Source organism: Malus sylvestris, chromosome 12 (assembly GCF_916048215.2).
Source record: "Malus sylvestris chromosome 12, drMalSylv7.2, whole genome shotgun sequence".
Taxonomy (NCBI): Eukaryota; Viridiplantae; Streptophyta; class Magnoliopsida; order Rosales; family Rosaceae; genus Malus; species Malus sylvestris.
This window is the reverse complement of record NC_062271.1, coordinates 18,302,695-18,325,349: the sequence shown is the minus strand read 5'-3', so window position 1 is coordinate 18,325,349 and position 22,655 is coordinate 18,302,695. Positions and strand designations below refer to the sequence as shown.

Below are 22,655 nucleotides of genomic sequence, written 5' to 3'. Positions count from 1 at the left end.
TCTCCTCCAACCCCTACAATTGTTGTGGTGTTCTAAAAATCCACTTGACAAACTCATTAGTAATATATGAATGTAATGATGCACTCGAAAAATAATATTAGTCAGCATAATCAATGGGCATAAACTAATAAAAAATTGATAACCCCCACAAATTTGATGATGTTATTAACGTTGATATGCCAATATTCACAAATACCACCCATAATTGTAGTAGAACAAATTTTAACTTTGAATACAAATGTAAATGCCTGGAAAATTTAAAACTCAAACCGTTAACATATTACGGCATGGTAAATGTCAATTTAAAAGTGTATGCAAGGAAAACTAAAGTAACACGAATTAATAGCACAATAACACTATAATACCAGTTGACCAAAACTGACAGCAAAGTTAATTTTGAGATAACTGAAAACCTCTCTAAATTGAGATCAAATCATTTATTTATACAAATCATTTTTGATAAACTTGCTTACCGTGATCACCCCCACAAATTTAAGGGAGTCTCAAATAAATGCAGGAATCACAAACCTTAAAGTAGATGGTCATATCACATAAACATCAACTACTACATAACTTTCCACCGTGACGGGATTTAGTACTGGTTTGGTATTGAAGTGCTTTTATAAAAAGTGGGTATGAAAAAAAGCTGAGCTCAAAAAGGTGTTTCGTAAACACTTAAAAACAGCTTATTCTTCTAGTTTTGGGTGAAAAAAAAACTGAAAATGTGAAGCAGTAAAAATGAACTTATTCTCACAGCACGGCATAAACAGTTTTTTTTCCAAAGCCCAGCAGTACCAAACCAGCTCTACTTCTCGGAAGTTTAAGAGCTGGTTTGGTATTTATGTGCTTTGAAAAAAAACCGATTCTGCTGTGCTGTGAGAATAAGCAGCTATGAAATAACACAGTAGAGTGTTTGGTAAACTTTTTTGTAAAAATGCTTTTGAAAAAAAAAATCAGTATTATAGTATTTGATAACTTTTATGTAAAACAGTTGTGACTGTATGAAATGACAAAAAAATGTATAATACTAGATATGCTATTAATTTAATTTTTTTAACAAATAAAGATGAATTACTAAATATACTTTATTTAAAAAAAAATATTTATAAACTTTATCTTAAATATTAATTAATATAACAAATTACTTCAATTAAAATATTTTAGTCCAATCCATGTTTCATGAGGTAATTAACTCTTTATTCTCGTTCTTTTGGTTAGGGTAATTACGCATATTGGTCTTAAGCCATTTGTTTCTCTCTTTTTTTGACACGGGGAGATGAAAACAAGCTTTGAAGATGACTTCCTAAGAAGCCTTGATGTCTTAGACATTTCATCAAACAGATGCAATGCATAGAAATTCTTCTTCACAAATTTACCCACAAGGTGCCAATTAACCCATCCATTAATTGCAGTCAATAAAACATCATACATCACCAAAATAACACCAAGATAATACGCCAAAATAAACTACAGAAGCCAATGCCATTTGGCCTTCCCAATCGACAAATTGTAAATCAAAGATCGTAATACCTCGTGGCGATGTTTAGTGGTGTTCGTATTGGTTCCTGGTCTGCTAGTTGAGAGAGACCTGTAGATTTGGTGGCATTTGCATTCCGTAGAGGAACACCCAGGCCCTGCACACTTGCTGGAGCTTCCTGGTTGCTCAAAAATGGTTTGCTATTGTTGGTGTGGGCTACCATTGAAGCGTTCGAGTTCGACTGTGGCTTGACGGACGGAGCTGCGATTTCTCGCAACAATGGTGATGACGAAAACAACGGTGGAACGGAATGGACTTTGATTGGCGATGGAATTCTTGGTTGTTTGCCATCTCCTTGAAGTCTGGGATGACCGAGATCGTGCAATTTACCGTCAGCAGAAAACATTAGGGCTGGATTCGACTCTCCCCCAGCGACGAGAGCCAAATCACAGCGAAACGGAGAAAGTGCACGGCTAAATCAGCGGCCACGAGTGCAGAATCCATAGCCGCACGGAACGCCGCACGGAGTGAAGCTTCAAGGGAGTCGATTGCAGTTAAGGCGTGCATTCATGGCAGGAAGGACGCCGAGCCGGAGAGCGCGACCTGGAGAACGAGAGAGATCGCTGGGAGGAAGGATGGCTTCTTGCAGATCTAGTGTAGCAAGCTGAAAGCTCCAATCTTTCCGTCAAGTTTAGGATCTGTATAATGAGTATTTATCAAATATAGCCAAATATTAGCCCCTAATTTCAAAAATGTCATTTTTTATAAAAACTTTTAAATGTATCCAAAATATCACTTAAATAGACATAAATACCCTTAAGCTTTTAAACCTAATAAATTAAAAAATCAAAAAATCAAAACCCTATTAGATTAAGAATTCTCACGGCAAAACCTAAAAAAATGGTGGAAACCTAGTAAAAGCATCGACGGTTGGTGGAGACTTGTGCACTCCTAAACGAAGGTGAGTATAGATGGTTAATTTCTTACATTTTTTCTTGTCTACGTTTTCTCTTTGCTTTGGTAGTTTTTTCCTTCGTATTTAATTTTCCGCTGCAACTTGAAGAAACAAAAAACATGAGGTTTTATGATAATTGTAACACGGTTTACACTCCATTATATATTTATTTTGAGATTAACATCTGAATAGTCATGAGGTTTGTACATTTCATGGTTTGCAATACTCGCCTTAAGAAATTTATCGAGTTTTCCTGCAAAGGCCAATAACAAGGTTGTTTTCCCGCAGCCATGGGTACCAAGAAAAGCATGCACTGCATTTAGAAAATTTAGGGTTTACTTTATGATTTTTTTTTTTTGGTTTTTTTTTTCTTTTAGTCTGCAATTGTCGATTAACTGTACTAATAATTTGGCCAATATTAAATAAATTTTTTCAATATATATGTCACTTTCTTCTTTGCTTATTGTTTTGCTTATATTTCAGGAAAATGTCTAGTAATATGCAATCTGATGAACTCAGCTCTAACCGATCAAATGTTCACAAAGGTAAAAATATTGTACATGAATCAGACATGGCAGACTTGTGCAATTCAGATAGAGAGATAGTTATAGGTCAATTGTACAAGACTAAGGAGGATTTAAAAAAAAATGTTGGGTATTGATGCTATGAAGAACAATTATGAATTCAAAGTGAAGAGATCAAGCAAAGAAAGGTTTGAAGTTGGTTGTGTCGGCGATGAATGCAAGTGGAAACTATGTGCCTCTAAATTACAACAATCATCCTATTTCAAGGTCAGGAAATACGTTACTATGCACTCATGCTCATTAGACGTTATCAATCGCCATCATCGACAAGCAAGTAGTTCTCTTATTGGTCAATGCATAAAGTCTAAGTACGAGGGTGTATCACGAGTACATAGACCACGTGACATCATAGAAGATATGCGGAAGGACATGGGTGTGAGTATAAGTTATGTGAAGGCTTGGAGAGCTAAGGAACATGCAATGGAGTTGGTTAGGGGATCACCAGAGGAATCTTACTCGTTACTTCCATCTTATTTTGCTATGTTAGAAGCCAAAAATCCAGGTACTATAACACATATTGAAACTGATGAGAATAATTGTTTTTTGTACTGTTTCATGTCACTTGGACCTTGTATAAGAGGTTTTCGAAGTGCTATTAGGCCAGTAATAGCAGTCGATGGGACATTTTTAAAGGGTAAATATCTTGGCACCCTATTTGTTGCCACATGCATGGACGGCAATAAACAAATATACCCTCTAGCATTCGGAGTTGGAGAATCAGAGAATGACGCATCATGGAATTGGTTTTTGACAAAATTACGGGGAGCAATTGGGGAAATTGATGACATGGTGTTCATTTCTGATAGACATGAAAGCATTCGGAAGGCTCTCTCAACTATTTTTCCCAATGCCCATCATGGTGCATGCATATTTCATATAAGTCAAAACATTAGGCACAATTTTAAGCATGAGAGAGCACACAAACTGTATTTTACAGCTGCTAAGGCATACAGAGTTCCCGAATTTCATCGTCTCATGACAGAAATATATAAAGTCGACTATGAGGTGGGTGATCATCTTAATTCAGCTGGATATGAAAAGTGGACTCGTGCGTACTTTGATGGAAAGCGGTACAACATCATGACGACAAAGATTGCTGAAAGTCTTAATGCAATCACCAAAGATGCTCGAAAGCTACCTATCACACGATTTCTTGAGTATTTAAGAATGAATATTCTCCAGAAGTGGTTTTATGAGCGTCGAACCAAGGCAGCCAAAATGAATACACATTTGACAGATTGGGCAGACAAGTTGGTGCGAGAAAATAACAAGCAAGGATTATCATTCCAGGTATTTTACTTCATTCACTTAACTAGAGTTTATTTTAATTTGTCTATTTAATTTTGGCAAATTTTGATTTGTTCTCAAGTTTTTGAACTATTTCACTGATTCTTATATCAAATGATCTGTAACTTTATCCATCAGTACCATGTTTAGTAAAGAATAAATATATGTATGTTTGCAATGTAAGAAAGTAAAGTTAAAAACTTGGGTTTGACAAAAAAAAAAGTTAAAACCTACATCTAATGTAACTTCAACGTAATTTTGTTGTAGTTTTATGCCAATTGCTTTTTGTAGTTTTTATACGGATTTTTTTTTTTTGTTGGTGTTGTTTAGTTCTTCTTTTGTTTTGAGTAATATATGTGTGTGTGTGTGTGTGAGTATGCAGGTATCGCCCATTGCAGCTTACTCATTTCATATATACGATGGATCTCGTATTGAAGTTGTCAATTTAGAGGAAAAGAGTTGCACGTGCCGACAATTTGATCTTGACCAAATACCTTGCTCACATGCTTGTGCTGCATGTAGACACCGACAAATTTCATGTTATCCTTTGTGTTCTCATTATTATACTACAAACTTCTTGGTCATTGCGTATGCAGAAGCTATATGGCTAGTTGGTGATCAGACCGATTGGATAGTAACTGATGATGTGCGTGAAAGAATTGTCCTACCACCAATTACACAAAGAAGACATGCTAGGCGCAAAGAAAAGAGGATCCCATCACGTGGAGAAGAAAAATCAACTCGAAGGTGTTCTAAATGTGGTTCAAATGGTCATTATAAGCAAACTTGTAGGAATCCCGTTCAACTTCATCCCACTTTGTAGAACCCTTCAATCTAATGAATACAATTTTCTTTCTATCATTTTATTATTTATATTGGTTGTACAAACCTTTAAATTTGAGACAACTGAAAGTTACTTTATTATCATTTGTTCACTCTGGTATATTGCCTTCTTCATCAACTTCTTCATCTATATTCCTGTATCTTTACCACTGCTTGATGTATTGTTCCACCTTCCCTGTCAACTACTAGATTTTCAAAGGAAAAGTTATTCGGTTAGTATTAGCCGAAAGACTAGTATAAGAGAAAACACTATTTTTAGGTTTTGCCGTGAGAATTCATTCATTTAATAGGGTTCTGGTTTTTTATTTTTATTTATTTTTATTTTTAATGCAATGATATATTTTATTTTTAATTTATTAGATTAAAAGCTTAAGGGTATTTGTGTCTATTTAAGTGATATTTGGATACATTTGAAAGTTTTTATAAAAAAATGACATTTTTGAAATTAAGGGCTAATATTTGGCTATATTTGATAAATACTCAGAAAACAGTTAAATGAACAAGGAAAAAGGAAAGACTTGCTTAAAATATAAATTTTTTTTTTTTTAAGAGATGGCTTCACTCCTGAACGATTTCTCTGAAACACAGAACGGAAGTGAGTGAGAGAGAAGTCTCGGAGGGAAGCCAAAGGTGGGTTCTGGGAAAAATGGGGAAGACAGCTGAGGCGTGCAAATTGAAATTTTCATTAACTTGTTACTGCCCATCTGTGTTAATGATGAAATAAGCTGATTTTTTAAGGCTGTCTTTTCTAGCTTTGAGCTTTTAGTTTTTTTTCATTCATAATTTTGAAAAAAAAAATCTGATTTTAAATGTTTACCAAACACTTAAAATGTCCTAATTTTTTTTATACTCAATTTTTTATAAAGTTAAGCTAAGCCAAATTATGGGATAGTCTATGCACTTCTGATTGCTAAAATTGTAGACAATTACGCACTTGGTTGTATGGTTGACAAATAAAAATTAAAGTCAAAAGCAAAATGGTTAGTCATATATATGCCTTTCCCTTTTACTGTAACTATGGAATCAGCTCACATTACACAATATTAGAAATGTTTGACTTATAAAAATAATTGAGTGATTAAAATAACTTGTGACACGGAACATTTATATAAGGAAAACTAATGAAAAGGGTTTGAAAACTTTGAGTTTTAACGATAAGGACAAAATAAAGGGTAAAGTGAATAGTACCAAACGTTTTTCGTTAAAGTGAACAGTACCGAGAACTTTTCGTTAAAGTTCTCTTATATATAAGCAATAAGACTTCACGCCCTTTTGAGTTCTCCATGTACCAAACGCTTGCTTCGTTCTCTGGATCAAAATTTAATCCTTTATATTCACCAAAGGTTGGATACTTTGCTCTCGGACTAATGAGAGGCCATAAGAAAAACGTATCCCCTTATTCATTTGGTCAATGACAATTCCCCACTGCTACTTGAGCATGGCTCATGTTATAAGATTGTTATCACATACCACTACCATATCTTTTATAGTTCAGTTCCAACTTCGTCAACATATAGAACAATATATAGGTGATAGGTAAATGATGGAAGTAGCAACCAAAATCTACTCTTAAGATTGTTGGAAATATTGGCAATGTGGATGTTACTTCTCCTACAACAAATCACATTAGATAAATACTAATATATGATAACTTTCATTGCCCCAATTAATTAATTACGTAAAAATGAACAAAATAAGATAAATATACTTATCTTTGATAGGTAGAGAACGCGCTCGTCGATCATTGATTAGAACAATATTATAGGTTGATGCTTGTAATTTCATTGTCCTTAAGAGTATATTTCACCCTTTTAATAAGACTATGTCTTGGTATAGCAAGTTATGGTGCCTTACTGTCCAAGATACAACAACATATGATCCTTGTAAGCAAACACTCACAATACTTGAATCGAGTGAACAACTCGATTCTTCCATTGGTATGAATATAGGAAATAAATATAACACTTGAAGACTGATGGATTAAGAGAGAACTGAGTTTTAAAGATCGATATCAAAAAAGGGGTAGTCAAGGGAAAAATAATAGAGATACATATAAGCAGTTGTTATTCTTATTTTTTCCATCTCACGGATTGAAGAGTGTTTATATGGGACATGGAAAAGGTACAAAATGACGATTGATAGATTAAGGACAGTATAAAAATGTTAATATCTATTAAATGGCCCAATGAATGTGTTTGGGTTAAAACTTGAATTTTGGGCTCAAAAGGAAATTAGCCCAAAAGAAGATCCAGAAGGAAGGAAACCGAAGCCCAGAAGAAGGAAGAAGCCATTTTCCCGACTAAGTGCAGATCACTTAAGCCACTTGCTCACCTACCTAGAGATCAAGTGGTGTAGACTATCCAGCTAATCAGCCCAAAAGTACTTTACAATGGCAGTACAAGTAAAAAGCTGATGAGTCACTACCCTTCAGCAGCATTCGGGCAAAATTGGTACTGAAGGCAGCCAAGCCAAATCATCTATAAAAGGGGAAAGAGAAATCAAAGATAAAGACACTCAATCAAACAAACAAATACACAAACTCTGCTCAAGCCAGATTTGCATACGAAGTTGTAGTCAGCACCAAGCCTTCATCCTTTTCGGGATCAACCTTCACCAAAAAGCCTTTGTAAAAGCTCTGCTACCCTGTCTAAATCTTGTTGTAGTATCGATTCCCTCCTGTAAACTCATCTCCCAATCTCCTCTTCCAGCACTCAAACCCTTTGTGAATCACAAAGAGAGGAAGTTGCAAGACGATCAGCCTTGCCTGACCCTCTTTGTTTTGTCTTTTCGTTCATAAATCTAGTAATATAATGTATACTTCCATCTGCATCCAAGTTATTTCTAGCAAGTTTATGATTAAAAGACTTCTAAGTTCTAACCTTTCGGGCATACAAGATTGATCAATTAAAAGTCCTTGGTCTCAAGGCATAAAAAAGAACTATATGTGGACTCAACACATCCACGACGGTCCGTGATAACAAGAAGTCCGAAGTTACTTGGGGCACAAGTAATCAAGCCTATTTCTTAGTATTACTTCTGTTATATTATGATTGCCACATAATGTTTGAGCATAGAATTAATTCTGATGGGAAACCTCAATGCCTATACCTAAGACCCTACGAAGGCACCTATTTGGGTTCATTCGGCTCTTCGGGCTCGGCTGATTAAAGTATAACAGTTATAATACGTCTGCAATAATGAAACAACCAATATATGTTCGATTACTAAGTTAGTTTTGATTGGAAGCCTCAAGGCCTACACGTAAGGCCCTACAAAGGCACCTTTCATAGCTAACTTGGTCTCTCGGGCATATATAACCTATGTTTTACATATGTCATGCTAAAGATGGCAGTGGCACGCTTGAACACTTAAAGTTAATTTTGATTGTGAGCCTCAAGGTCTACACCTAAGGCCCCACAAAGGAACCTTTCAGAATTAACTTTGTCCTTCTCTTACAGCTCGCCAATAAGCAGAAACCCGACAGACAATATTAACCAGTGCCAACCTCTCGAGGAGCTGTGTGCTCGCTGGCCAGGAAACGTCCCCAGCGAAAATTCCTCCAGACGAACAAAATGGTTTAATCAAGATGACATATTCAAAGTGAAAAATGTAATTCAAATAGTATTATCGAACAATCAAATGCCAACATTATGAATCGTTTTAATGCATCAGTTTTGGTTTGCAATAAAAAATTGTAATTAAGATTAAAAGAAATCATTAAGAATGATATTAATTTGATCAATGAGGAGTTGCATTTTGAAATGCCCAATAAACATTTCAACATCCAGTTCCCCGAAAGCTTATGCTTTAAGCGGTTTTAACGTAAGGAAGTTCGGGAGAGGCAAAAATGTAGGATAACATTGGATAATCTTTGTACATATAGTTCCAGACAATTTCGATGCTAGGGTTTGTATCCTTAGAGTAGGGCTTATGCACTTACTTAGAGCAGGCACCTAGTTTATAGCTAGGACGACTGTTTTGATCATTCCAAATACTCCTGGTGTTGCTGCATTTTTGTCAAACCCGACATAACACCCAATCATCCGACTATTGTAAAAAGAAGAAGTAGAGTTAGGTTTTAACACTACTGAAACATAATAGGATTCTCCTCATATATTTTCCGTCCTTATAACTGTAAGGATCCAAGTGAAGAGGTTAATCCAAGTGAAGAGGAGATCAAGGGTCAAACTAAATGACATTTGTCAATAGATTAATGAGCAGTTGTTATAGGTTGTTACATGTTAGTTGAGATAAGGAGGAGAGTTAGTTGTTTAGCTAAATATCAGCTAAGCAAGGAAGAGATATATAACAACCATTGTAATCATAGCTTGCTTATTAAGAAATCAATATACAGTTTCAATTTCTCTCTCTCATCTCTCTCTCTTTCTCTCTCTCTCTTTCGAGTTCTCTCCCTCTTTATTCTTCTACATTTTGTGAACCTCTCAAGAACAAATTCATCAATATTAACATGGTATCATCGCCGAGAAATGCATTGATGCTTCCGCACCTCCATTAAAAGCATTGCTTTCTTTCTGTAATCCTCTATTTTGCAAACTACTGTGATTCTACAAATTTTGGGTCTTTTCTTATCCCTGAGTTCTTCACGATTCTGTTCTTCTTCAATTGTCTTCTACGTGTTTGATCAAAAGTCTCCGTGAAAGTTTCTTCTCAAAAGTTCAACAATGGTGACTGCAGATCAATTAAGAATTGTTCAGTCTTCGATCACAAACCTCATTTCCACGATTTCTACTTCGGTTACAGTGAAGTTGGATGACTCTAACTATCTTACTTGGAGTTTTCAAATCAAGTTGCTTCTTGAAAGCCATGGCATCATAGGGTTCATTGATGGATCAAGAAAATGTCCTCCAGATTTGATGATGATTTTGAAATTGAAGAAGTTGAAAAAGATGATTACTTGGTATGAAAAATGCATGATCATGCACTTATGCAACTATGTCATCCATAATGGGCAATCAAAGCTCTCATGAGATGCGAGTGAATCTCATTGAAAGATTCTCTACAGTCACTAAAGCTACAATCTTTCAGATGAAAACTGAGCTTTAGAACATCAAAAAGAGGTCTGAACCTATCTCTGATTATCTCCAAAAGATCAAGGATGCAAGGGATCATCTTGCAGTTGTAGGAGTAATGTTTAAAGATGATGATGTGATATTTCTTGCGTTGAAGAGGCTTCCTGCAGAGTTCAACACTTTCAGATGTGTTATACAAGGAAGGGAAAATGGTATATCTCTCAAGGATTTCAGATCCCAATTACTTGCAGAGGAAGCTATTATTGGTCAATTCTTTGAATCTTCTTCTGCTTTACCATTTGGAACTGCAATGGATGTTGACACTCAGTAGAACAAGGGACAAACATTGGTTCTTGGTCAAGAAACATCACAGTCTACTGAAATAAGGTCTAGTTTTGGATCATCTAGTCAAAGCTTTAACAATCATGCTGGCAGATCAAATACCACAAGTTACAACTCTGGGAATGGTTCTTTTAACAAATGCAACAATTCATATCAAGGGTCCTACAACTATGGGGAATGCAAGGGGAACAATTTTCGAGGAAAATGAAGAGGCAAATCGTATAACTATTGACCAAGATCTTATAATCCTCCACCAAATGGAAGCTTTGGTATTCTTGGTGCCTTAAAACCCTATCAATCAAGCTAGCTATGCATAACATCTTTCTAAGATCCCTATTTGTCAAATTTGCAACAAGAAACGTCATGTTGCTGCTGATTATTTTCAAAGGCATAATTCTTCACATTCTAGTGCCAATATACCAATTCAATGTCAAATTTGCTGGAAATTTGGACATTCAGTTCTGCAATGCTATCACATAAGCAACTTTGCATGTCAAGGGAAACCACATGCACCAACACTCACTGCTATGCATGCTCAGCATCAACCTTCAGCACATGAGCAACAATTATGGATTAAAGACACTGGAGCTACTTCTCACATGACTTCTAAGTTAGCTAATTTGGATCTGGCTACTCCATACCAAGGGAATGATACTATAACCACATCAAGTGGTGCAGGTTTGCATATTTCTCATATTGGCACATCAACATTGTTTGTTTTTAGTAACACACTTGCCTTGAAGAATGTTCTAGAATGTTTTACATGTTCCAAAGATCTCACAACACTTGTTATCCATCTATCAATTGTGTAAAAACAATAGATGTCAATTCATTTGTGATGATACTTTCTTCTGGGTTCAGGACAAATCCACAGGAACAATCATAATCAAAGGGCTATGTAAAGAGGGCTATTATCCTATTCTTTTCAATACGCCAAAGAAGATGTCACCTGCATTACCTCATAAGCACACATGTTGTCCAGCAAACCTGTTAATACAAGTCTATGGCATAAAAGATTTGGACATACATCAAATGCCATTACTTCTGCCATTCTACAACAAAATAATATCCCTACATCACTTGATACATGTCAATCAATATGTACACCCTGTCTGGAAGGAAAATTTACTAAGCTGCATTTTATTTTTCCAGAAACCAAGTTTGTACAACCTCTAGAAGTCTTGCATAATGATGTATGGGGGCTTGCCCCTTTGTTATCTCATGAAGGATTTAGGTATTATGTAACCTTCATAGATTAATGTACTTGATATACATGGGTTTTCCCTTTACATAATAAATCAGAAGTTTTTGCAACATTTGTGCACTTTTATGCCTATTTGAGTACTCAATTTTCTGCACAACCCAAAAAATTTACAAAGTGATAGTGGGGGTGAATATGTAGGATCCAAGTTTCAATATTTCTTGTCACAAAAAGGCATGTTACACCAAAGATCTTGTCCCCATACCCCGGAATAAAATGGCTTAGCAGAAAGAAAACATAGACATGTTGTAGAAACTACAATCACATTGTTTCAAACTGCAAGTTTACCTACTAAATTCTAGTTCCATGCTTGTGCTGTAGCTACATATTTGATCAATAGAATGCCATGTGCTACTTTACAAATGAAATACTCTTACCAATTGTTGTTTAAACAGGTTCGAGGTATTATGTAACCTTCATAAATGAATGTACTTGATATACATGGGTTTTCCCTTTACATAATAAATCAGAAGTTTTTGTAGCATTTGTGCATTTTTATGCCTATTTGAGTACTCAATTTTCTGCACAACCAAAAATTTTACAAAGTGATGGTAGGGGTGAATATGTAGGATCCAAGTTTCAATATTTCTTGTCACAAAAAGGCATGTTGCACCAAAGATCTTGTCCCCATACCCCATAATAAAATGGGTTAGCAGAAAGGAAACATAGACATGTTGTAGAAACTGCAATCACATTGTTTCAAACTGCAAGTTTACCTGCTAAATTCTAGTCTCATGCTTGTGTTGTAGCCACATATTTGATCAATAGAATGCCATGTGCTACTTTACAAATGAAATCATCTTACCAGTTGTTGTTTAAACAGGTTCCAGACATTAATCAATTGAAAATTTTTGGTTGTGCATGCTTTCCACTACTTAAACCATACAACAGTTCTAAACTACAACCAAAAACAAAAACTTGTGTTTTTCTTGGTTATGCAGGTCATATAAAGGTTTTCTCTATCCAGATATTACAACTCAAAGAATATATATATATATATATATATATATATATATGTTTTGTTTGATAAAACAACTTTTCCATATTCTAGGGCTGCACAATTACCCAACTTAACACAGTCATCATTTGCAAGTATACATGAGCATTCTCAAAGCCTTCCAACATCATCTGTTTCATTAAATAATCAAGTAGTATCACCCACATCTCATAATCATTTATCAACATCTCATACCACAGAGTTCTTGACCTTCTATTCATCTAGTGCCTCAGATTCTTTGACAGCTTTCTCAGCTTCTGTGAGCTATTCTCAGCCATCTGTCACATAACCAAAAACCTTCAAAGTAGCTTCAAAAGTTTCAAAGTGGTAAGATGCAATGACAAAAGAAATTAATGCCTTACATACACAAAAGATTTGGTCTTTGGTTCCATTACCACCTGACAAGAACCTAATTGGTTGTAAATAGGTATACAAGATTAAGAGAGATGCAAATGGATCTGTTGCAAGGTACAAAGCAAGATTGGTGGCAAAGGGGTATAGTTAGGAAGAAGGAATTGATTATGGAGAGACTTTTAGCCCCGTGGTAATGCCTACAACTATTATGTTGATTCTTGCATTGGCTGCACATTTCAACTAGCCTCTTAGACAAATGGATATGAAGAATGCATTTTTGCATGGAGTTCTTCAAGAAGAGGTGTATATGGAACAGCTTCTAGGATTTCAAAGTTCAACACATCCTTCCAACTATGTTTGCAAGTTACACAAGTCTTTATATGGTCTTAAATAGGCTCACAAAGCCTGGAATGATAGGTTCACATGTTTTTTACCATGTTTGGGGTTCAAAGTTTCACAAGCTAGTCCTTCTCTGTTTGTTCAGCATTCATCCAAAGGCATTGTGATTTTACTGCTACATGTTGATGATGTGATGCTTACTGGTAGCAGTTTTGAGTTAATTTAAGATGTAATTACAGATCTAAAAGCTGAATTTGATATGAAAGATTTGGGGAAATTGCATTATTTCTTGGGGTTGTAGATTAGTCACACACTAGAAGGGTTATTTGTGTCACAAACAAAGTACATCAATGAATTAGTTGAAATGGTTGATTCACAAGATTATAAACCTTATGCTACTCCATATCTCCCATATCACAGATTACTTAAGAATGATGGAAAGCCATATCATAGTCATGATCAATACAAAAGCATTGTTGGAGCTCTTTAGTATCTCACATTTACAAGATCAACTATAACATTCTTAGTGAATCAAGCATGTTAATTCATGCACAATCCTATGGAATCACATGTTATTGTAGTTAAAATGATCATCAGATATCTCAAAGGCACTTCAAATCTTGGTATTCAATTTAGACCAGGACTAATACATCTCCAATCCTACAGTGATGCAGATTGAGCTGGTGATTCAAATGACAGAAGATCCACTTTAGGGTTTGTTATCTATCTTGGTTCAAATCCAATTTCTTGGCCATCAAAAAAGCATCACACAGTTTCAAGGTCTTCCACAGAAGCTGAGTACATAGCTTTAGCAATCACAGCTGCAGAACTAGCTTGGATTAGGCAGTTGTTTTGTGATTTACATGTTGATATTCATCTACCTCCAGTCCTATATTATGATAATATCTCAGCAATAGCTATTTCAACAAATTGTTGTGTTCCTTTCAAGTGCAAATATAAGGATAATATAATGGCACAAGTAAGGGTGTCAAACCACATAGACTGATTAGACCTCTACAAATTACTAGCCTTATGTGAACCCTAACTAAACAATGAAACTAACAAATTGAATTTAGATTTTTGAATTGAAAAGTAAAGTAACTTAAAATGCAAGAGAATGTAAATATGAATAATATAATTATTCAGAAACAATGGGCATGGAACTAGGGATACCGATTTCACCATTACAAGCCAATTCCATGAAAATTAAGTCAAAACACATCCAACTCTCCAATCTGCAACTCGGGTTCATTTTACTCATTTATGATCATCCAATTGATGTGTGGTTGTGATCAAGTACTCCTAATCTGCAACCTAGTTGTGATGTTCAACTTAGATTACCAAATAAGAATCCATTAAGAACAAGAAAACTTCAAAGAACCAAAGAAATCACATGGCAAGATGTATGCATAGCAGTTTCTTCATTCATTCACATGTCTACCAAGATTAAGCATGATGTGTACTATAACCTTGATCAAATAATTCATAAGCAGCCATAATGGTGATCAAACATTAAGATTAACAAACAAATTAAACTATAAAATCAATGAATGAAACAAGAACACAGATTGGTAGTTTGAATACTTTAACTTAATAACATATAGCAGTTTTGCAAGGCTACATCGAAATCCTCAGCTATGAACTTAATTACACAACATGATTACATAATATATAAATATCAAGAACAACATGAATGAAATTAAAGTTCATAGAAGAAACCCCCTTGAAGCAATACTGATGTGGAAATCCTTCAAGAACAGCATGGCTGCGTGGTTTCTTCGGTGACAGTGGATGGTGAAGGGAAATAGGGTTTTGTTTCTAGAAGAAACACCAAAGAAAGAGAATAGAGAGAGCTCTGGGAGACCCCAAAAGGGGGCTTGTGTAAAAGTGATCTGAAACCTTAGTATTTATATGCTAAATGGGGCTGCAAGATATACCAAAGTGATCCCATCAACTTATCCTTTATTTTGCATTTTTTTTGCCTTATTTGGCACCTCCAAATCAGGCTAGACATCCCAATTCCTTTCCCATTCTGTTCATGGCCTTCTAACAAGCTAGATTCGTCTTGGATCTTTATTTGGGCTTCAAAATAGATCAATAAACTTCTTTCCATGTTTGAATAAGGGCCAACCCCAAAAATGGCATGTGTTAATTGCTTTTGCCTTCAAATTGATTCTAAAGTACATGTAACTGCGCCCTAACACAAAATAAGGTAAAATGCAACTAGTTTAACTCCAAAATATCACAAATAGACTAGAAATGGGATAGTATAAATGCATGAAATATATGAGTTATCACAAATCCAGTGTTTCATGCCAAGTCAAAACACATAGAGATAGACTATCACTTTTTTAGAGAAAGGGTCACTCGAGGAGATCTTCATATACAACATGTTTCTTCTGCTAAGCAATCTACACATATACTTACAAAAGGCTTGTCAGCACCCTTGTTTCAACAACAATGTGGCAATCTTATGCTCAGTTCACTTGAGCATACAATTGAGGGGGATGTAAGGATCCAAGTGAAGAGGAGATCAAGGGTCAAACAAAATGACACTTGTCAATAGATTAATGAGTGAGCTGTTATAGGTTGTTAAAAGTTAGTTAAGATAAGAATGAGAGTTAGTTGTTTAGCTAAATATCAGCTAAGTAAGGAAGATATATATAACAACCATTGTAATCATAGCTTGCTTATCAAGAAATCAACATACAGTTTCACTTTCTCTCTTCTCTCTCTCTCTCTCTCTCTCTCTCTCTCTCTCTCTCTCTCTCTTTCGAGTTCTTTCCCTCTGTATTCTTCTACATTATGTGAACCTCTGAAGAACAAATTCATCAATATTAACAATAACATCGCCTAAGATTAATTAAGCATTGCAGGCTTAAGATGCCATGTATTGAAAATATAATCAAATGAAATATATATGATAGTTTTGTACATAAACAACAATATCAACATGGAAAACGACATTAGAAGTTAATTACAAAGGTGGAAGAGAGAAACAACGAATATCGTTAAACAAACATTTAGGGTTCAGATATTATGTATTGACACCAATCCTCATGCTAGCATCTTCTCTCAATAGCTAGCAATGACTAATATTGTTAGACAAATATTTAGGGTCATTAATATTTCGTTTTAATTTTTGTGTTACAAATTTAGGGAAAATACATGGGATAAATGAGAGATGTATAAGAGTAGAGGAAGGATGATGTGAAAAATATATATAAGAAATGCGTAACAAAAAGAACACAAAATATAAATAAAATAAAAAAGTGTTGCAGTCCTATTAGATTAGGAATGTAATTGTGTAAATCCTAGTATATCTTAGAATATCTCTTATATTCCTATTAGGAGTTGATTACCTATTAAATGTTGTAATCCTAAAGGGAAAGGTTTTTACTTATCCTACTTCTATAAATAAGGGCACAATGGGGTGGAATAACACACACCCACAATCACACATTTCTCTTCTTCTCTCTTTATGCCGCACTTTCTCCCTCTCTCTATGGCCTCCATAATCGTTCAGTAAATTATGCCTACAATACGTTATTAGCACGCTCTTAACGTTGCGCTAAAGAGAGTTTATTTTTCAATCAGGGGAGTATTACGTTTTAATCATTCTTTTTATGATTAATTTATTAATTTATTGAATTGATCTACATTCTGTTGATTTAATTAATTTTTTTGTGTTGAACGTGATACAACGCATTGGAGATGCAATTCCGATTTTCCGATAAGGATCTTCTACAAATTCAAAGGTTTTTGCTGTTTTCTGCCAATCAGATACGCTTAAATTAAAGTAAGATATTTGAAACGACCTTGAAGCATGAAAACATTCCTCATGATGCATGAACCCCCCAATGTTTATATTTTCCTTCCAATATATATATTGTATAAGTTCATATATTTGTCAATATATATATTTGTTTCATGCATCGCACAATTAAATTGTTATGCGGAATATGTGAGTCAAAATATCAAATTAAATTAGAATCAATTCTAAGGTTTCTTAAACCCTACCTATGTCGAAATATTTTGGGAATTTGGATATGGTATGGCACCACCCCTTGCGGCACAAACTGGGTAGCAACCCTCAGGGCTTTGCTGTATTCACATGGACCTTGACAGCAGCCTTGCTGCGAGCAGATGGTCACCCTAGGCCTTCGGCTTGGTTGGGATGACTCGGGCCTGTAGCCTATATTCACCTAGGAAGCCTGCAGCTTTCCTTTTTGGACCTTCATATGCTCTCGGCCCATGGCAACAAGTTGTCATGCTTGCTGGGCCCTTATCCCCCTCGCCACTGGACTGCCAGCAGCAAGTCCACACTACTTACCAGGTCATTCCTACGACCCAATTTGATGCCAGCCATTCGGTTGGGCTTCCCGTGCATTATCAAGCCAACAAACTTGCTAGGCCTTGCTCTCATGCCTACCCCCTTGGTCCAAAACGCCAACCTTAATGGATAGACCTATACCCCTTGACTTGTGGCATGCAGCTCACATCCGAGGCCCTTTTTGGGCTATGCCTTTTACTCAAGGCACCTAACCCGTGCCCATTTTTTTTTTTTTGGGCAATTTTTCGACCCAATGCTATTATTTTAGCATTCTAAATAATTTTAACTCGTCTGTTAATATTATTTTGCTTCTACAATCGATCATTTATGGTCTGATTTATTGAATTAATTAAAAGTGACCTACAATCCATTAATCTGATAATGAATACAAAATTATTGACCTGAAAATCACTTTTGGACATTAACGATTCAATAATTTATTTTATACTTTGAACCGTTGACATACTTTCGTAGTCCCGAAGCACTCACACTTGAGTTCCTGAAGCAACCTAAATCCACTACACTTAGTTGTGTATTGCATTATGTGTTCTTGTAGGAACCTCTCTTTTATGAACTAAACGTTCATAAACTAAATTGAACATGTAGTTTCAAATTTAGTACCTTTGAAACCTGAAGTTTTCATAAAACAATACACTTATGAAAACCCGACATTTTTCATGAAAACCATGTCTTAGAACTCAAATGTTCTAACTTTGATGCTTATGGATGATTCAATCCCATAGCACCAATCACAATCTTGTTCCCTCTAATTCAGTGGATTGGTGAACTGCCACAAATTTGATTTCCCTAATTTGAACGTTTCAAATAGAAACCACTTTATGTGGGGTACAAGATGTGAATCTCCACTTGACTATCAAGAAGTTGAGAAACCATTAGAGCCAACAATGGCATGAAAGAGCTGAATAAGCCTCCGCCATGATCTTCATTCGAAGACTTATGCTCAAAACATTACAAATAGAAATACCTCCCGATCGAGAATTTCATGGCTCTTTGGCTTGCTCCTACAGATTGTCTAATCATGAAAGACATTGCCTGAAGCACACCATGATTACGTCCATGAATAAGTACAATTCTGAAGTTTATAAATCTGATTGAATTTTGACTGGAGAATCATTTCTTGTCCTTCCTTGTTTCTAACTCACCCCTGAAGCAGCAGTGTAGATAGCGGAAGTTTACCAAATTCTCGGATCTGATTACTACCACCAATATAAGGTAGAATCAAGGCCTGCCAAGGTGTGGCATCATGCCCGAAGCATGATCCTTGGTACCTAAGACCTAAAACTTCAAGAATAAGGGAAAGTATTCCCAAACCTTAACCCTACAAATTCTACTTTCATCTCGATGGAATAGATCATTGGTTATGCACCTGTTTGTGCCCATACTAATGTTGTTGAGGAGTACCATTATAGTAGTCAATATGTGAGACTAATTTTGCTTCACCAAACATCGTTGGAAAAGCAGAATTTTGACATGGATGGCCTTGTTGGCCGAATCCCTTTAGTAAACCATTTACTTTGTGAACATTTTTCCATGTTCTTGGATTCAAGTTGGGTGTATGTTTTACTTATGGATAATCTTATTGACATTGCCCCCGAATATAAGTTAATTGAATCATGTTTCTTAATACATGTGACCGATTCAATTAAAAACGTGATTAGATAGGAATGTGGGAAAGTTAGTTGTCTGGATGAATGCTTACTACGCACACTAACTTTACACCTAAATCACATCTCTAACAATGACTTCAGGTTTATCCAACTTGATTAAGAGTATTGGCACGCTCCTCGTTGTATGAATGGTACTTAATCACCATCCCTAACGTTGAGTTTTTAAGAATATTCAAGATGACAATGATCATAAATGAAACCACTGAAGAAAATAGAGTGAAATATCTTTGCACCAACTCCAAAAATGAGTGTGAAGCTTTGATTTGGGGCCAATGGGTTGTTTCCCAACTGGGAACACACCACATGTGGCCGGCCTGGAGCTGGATGATTAAGCAGTTTACTTGTTTTGGCATGACCATTTGGGACACTTAGGTCGAACAATAATGCTACAACGCATCTCCTTATCTGAAGTAAGGATATTATGCTTACAAGTATACTTTGCCAAGCATGCTCATTAGGGAAATTGATTTTATCATTTCTCGCAAAGATATGAAACGACTCTCTTTTCATAGTGGATTCAAGGGAATATATATGGACTAATCCAACCAAAATGCGAACCATATAAATACTTATGGTTTTGGTTGATGAATCGACAAATTGGTCACATGTTTGTCCACAAACATTACTGCTAAACCTCATGGCCGATTAAGGGCTCACCACCCTACTTATCCCTTAAGGTCCGAGAGACTGGATAATGCCGGAGAGTTTATATTGACGATTTTTGATAAAGTATTACATGTAATTTGGGTTTACAATTGAATATTGAATTCCCATATTCACCCCAAAGAGCCTCGCCTAGTGATCATAAAGCGCAATTAAATGATCGCTCGAATTTTGGTAAATGTACCAAGTTTTCGGTTTCTGCCTAAAGCTATGCAATCCTTGTACGCAGTTATATTGGTCCGTCTTGAGGCCCATTTCCACTCAACCAATATGACGTTATAGTTGGTTACTGGATACGAACCTCACGATTTTCATATTTACGCATTTGGGTATGCATTCCATGCGCCAAGTTGTGTCGTCGCAACATACGAACATGGGTCCTCAAAGAAGGATAGGAATCTTTGTCGATTATAATTTTCCTTCACACTAGCTTTCTTAAAGCCCTTGCACGCGATCTCTTTACTGATCATTTGCAGGTTGTCACTTTAATGAGACAGTCTTCCCGTCATTAGGGGGAGATAAGAATGTCAACGTTCCTGGAGAACGACGCAAATTTGCATGGACGTTGCCCACTATGTCTCAACTCGATCCCTGTACCGCACAAGTGTGATAAACAAGTGCGATGAATTCTAGTTTTCAGAATGTTGCTCCAGACGCATTCCTCTGATCTAGCTAAAGTGACAAGATCATATACCAGCTGCAAACATGCTTACAAGGATAGACGTACTTAAAAGACATTGAGTCAACATCCCTGGAGGATGTGCCGCCTCTGTTGGATGGTCTGGTACACCGGCGAATAGCCAATCAATCTATCTTGGCCTGGAACACGACAGATCACTCGGTTCGTAAGATTCACTTCCCTAGAAGAAGAAGGCAAGGCACAAAATGAATCTACACTTGATCGCTGTCTCAAATCATTTCCATCTCATGAGATTAAACTAGATTTCTCTCGAGACTTAAAGTTCTTGGTCCAGTATACTAGTTTGGGTGAGCTAAATGGAATTGAAATGAGATTACCATCGATGATGTTTTCACTTATATGGTAGCTACCGACATAAATGAAAAGCGACGATATCGAATCGTGCTCCGTTGATTAAGTAACAACGTAGAACTGATTAGACAAATGAAATTACAATCCAGGTCAAATTCCTTACCAAAGTGTGTATTAAACCTGTCGTTCTTACACTACCCAAGGTAACCTTGTTGTGTTACTAGTGGGAAAGGAAGCATTATGAGATGAATGAAATAGTGTGATATGATGCATGCCTTACATTGCAAAGTTTCTCTCAAAACGTCATGTGATTGATAGTAGCATTATGAAATGTGGTTAGTGTTTCTCCATAGGGATATAGATACGGAGAGTTACATGTAAGTTCTCAAAGAATTACATGGACTATTTCAAATAGTTCTAAAACCACGAAACACCCTCTTAACTCATTTTGAGCCGTTCACTTATGGATTGAAAAATCTGACTGATGTGGTATACCCATCTAAGTGATTGTTTGATCAGTCAGGGATATGAATTATGCCCTTGCGTGTTAAACTATGAAGTCATATTCCAAATTGTTAGAGTTATAGTTTATGTCGTTGACACAAATATCACTAAGACTCTGGAATAGCTTAAGAAAACTGCCTCGCACCTGAAGATGGAATTTGAGATAAAGGATCTTGGGAAAACTCATTTATGCCTTGATCCAAAGTTGAAGCATTGTTCTAACGGTATTTTAGTCTACCAGTCGAACTACACCCCGAATGTGTTATCTTTAAGTACACCTATGATTGTCCATATGTTATATGTAAATGAGACCCTTGAAGAGGTTATGGAATCCGAAATTCCATATCCAAAGTTCAACTTTGTGCTTCGTTGTACTTAGCTCCTTGTATTTAGATAGGACATCTCATTCACTGTTGATCTTGGTAAAGATGCAGTACCACGCTTACACGTAACCACTGAATTGGTATTAAAGACGTACCCTGAAGGTACTACGAGGGCAAATCCCAACGCATCTCAGCGGATCCAACTCCCTTGATCCTTAAAATGATGCTTGCCTTATTTGTTATGCTGGTGCAAGTTACTTATCAAACTCGCACAAGGCAAAATCCCAAAATGGTTATGTCTTTACCGTTAGGGATATCGCAATATCCTGGAGGCCAATGATATGACCGTAGTTGCGAAATCTTCGAATCATTCCAAGACTCACCTTACTTCATTATGCCACAAATGAGACATGGTTAGGAGTTCTTGTTGAGCATATTCGAAGTATTTGTTGTGTTTTCATCCATCGTTGAGTCCCAACGACGATCCATGAAGATTATATTGGATGTATCAACCGACCAAGCCATGATACATCAACGAAGTCAACACCAAGACATATTGCCTCCACATCTACATCAGCAAAGCATCAGGAGATTGAAGTCATGCAAGCCGATCCCATACAACCTTGCCGACCTCTACACAATGTCACTACCGAAGTCAACCTTCTAGAAGCTTGTCCGAGGAAT

The 22,655-nt window shown here is 36.0% G+C and overlaps 1 protein-coding gene across 2 annotated transcripts; it reads left to right on the top strand.

Moving 5' to 3' along the window:
- Positions 1 to 1,521: 1,521 nt before the first annotated feature.
- Positions 1,522 to 5,136, top strand: LOC126593334 (PKS-NRPS hybrid synthetase cheA-like). 2 transcript variants are annotated; one of them, XM_050259372.1, is made up of 3 exons: positions 1,522 to 2,438; positions 2,916 to 4,306; positions 4,686 to 5,136. In XM_050259372.1, exons 2-3 carry the CDS (start codon positions 3,080 to 3,082, stop codon positions 5,124 to 5,126), a joined length of 1,668 nt encoding a protein of 555 aa, XP_050115329.1. In that variant the 5' UTR covers positions 1,522 to 2,438; positions 2,916 to 3,079; the 3' UTR covers positions 5,127 to 5,136. The 2 variants fall into 2 exon arrangements, with proteins under 2 accessions (XP_050115329.1, XP_050115331.1); XM_050259374.1 differs by having other exon boundaries at positions 1,522 to 4,306; positions 4,900 to 5,136.
- Positions 5,137 to 22,655: the final 17,519 nt, after the last annotated feature.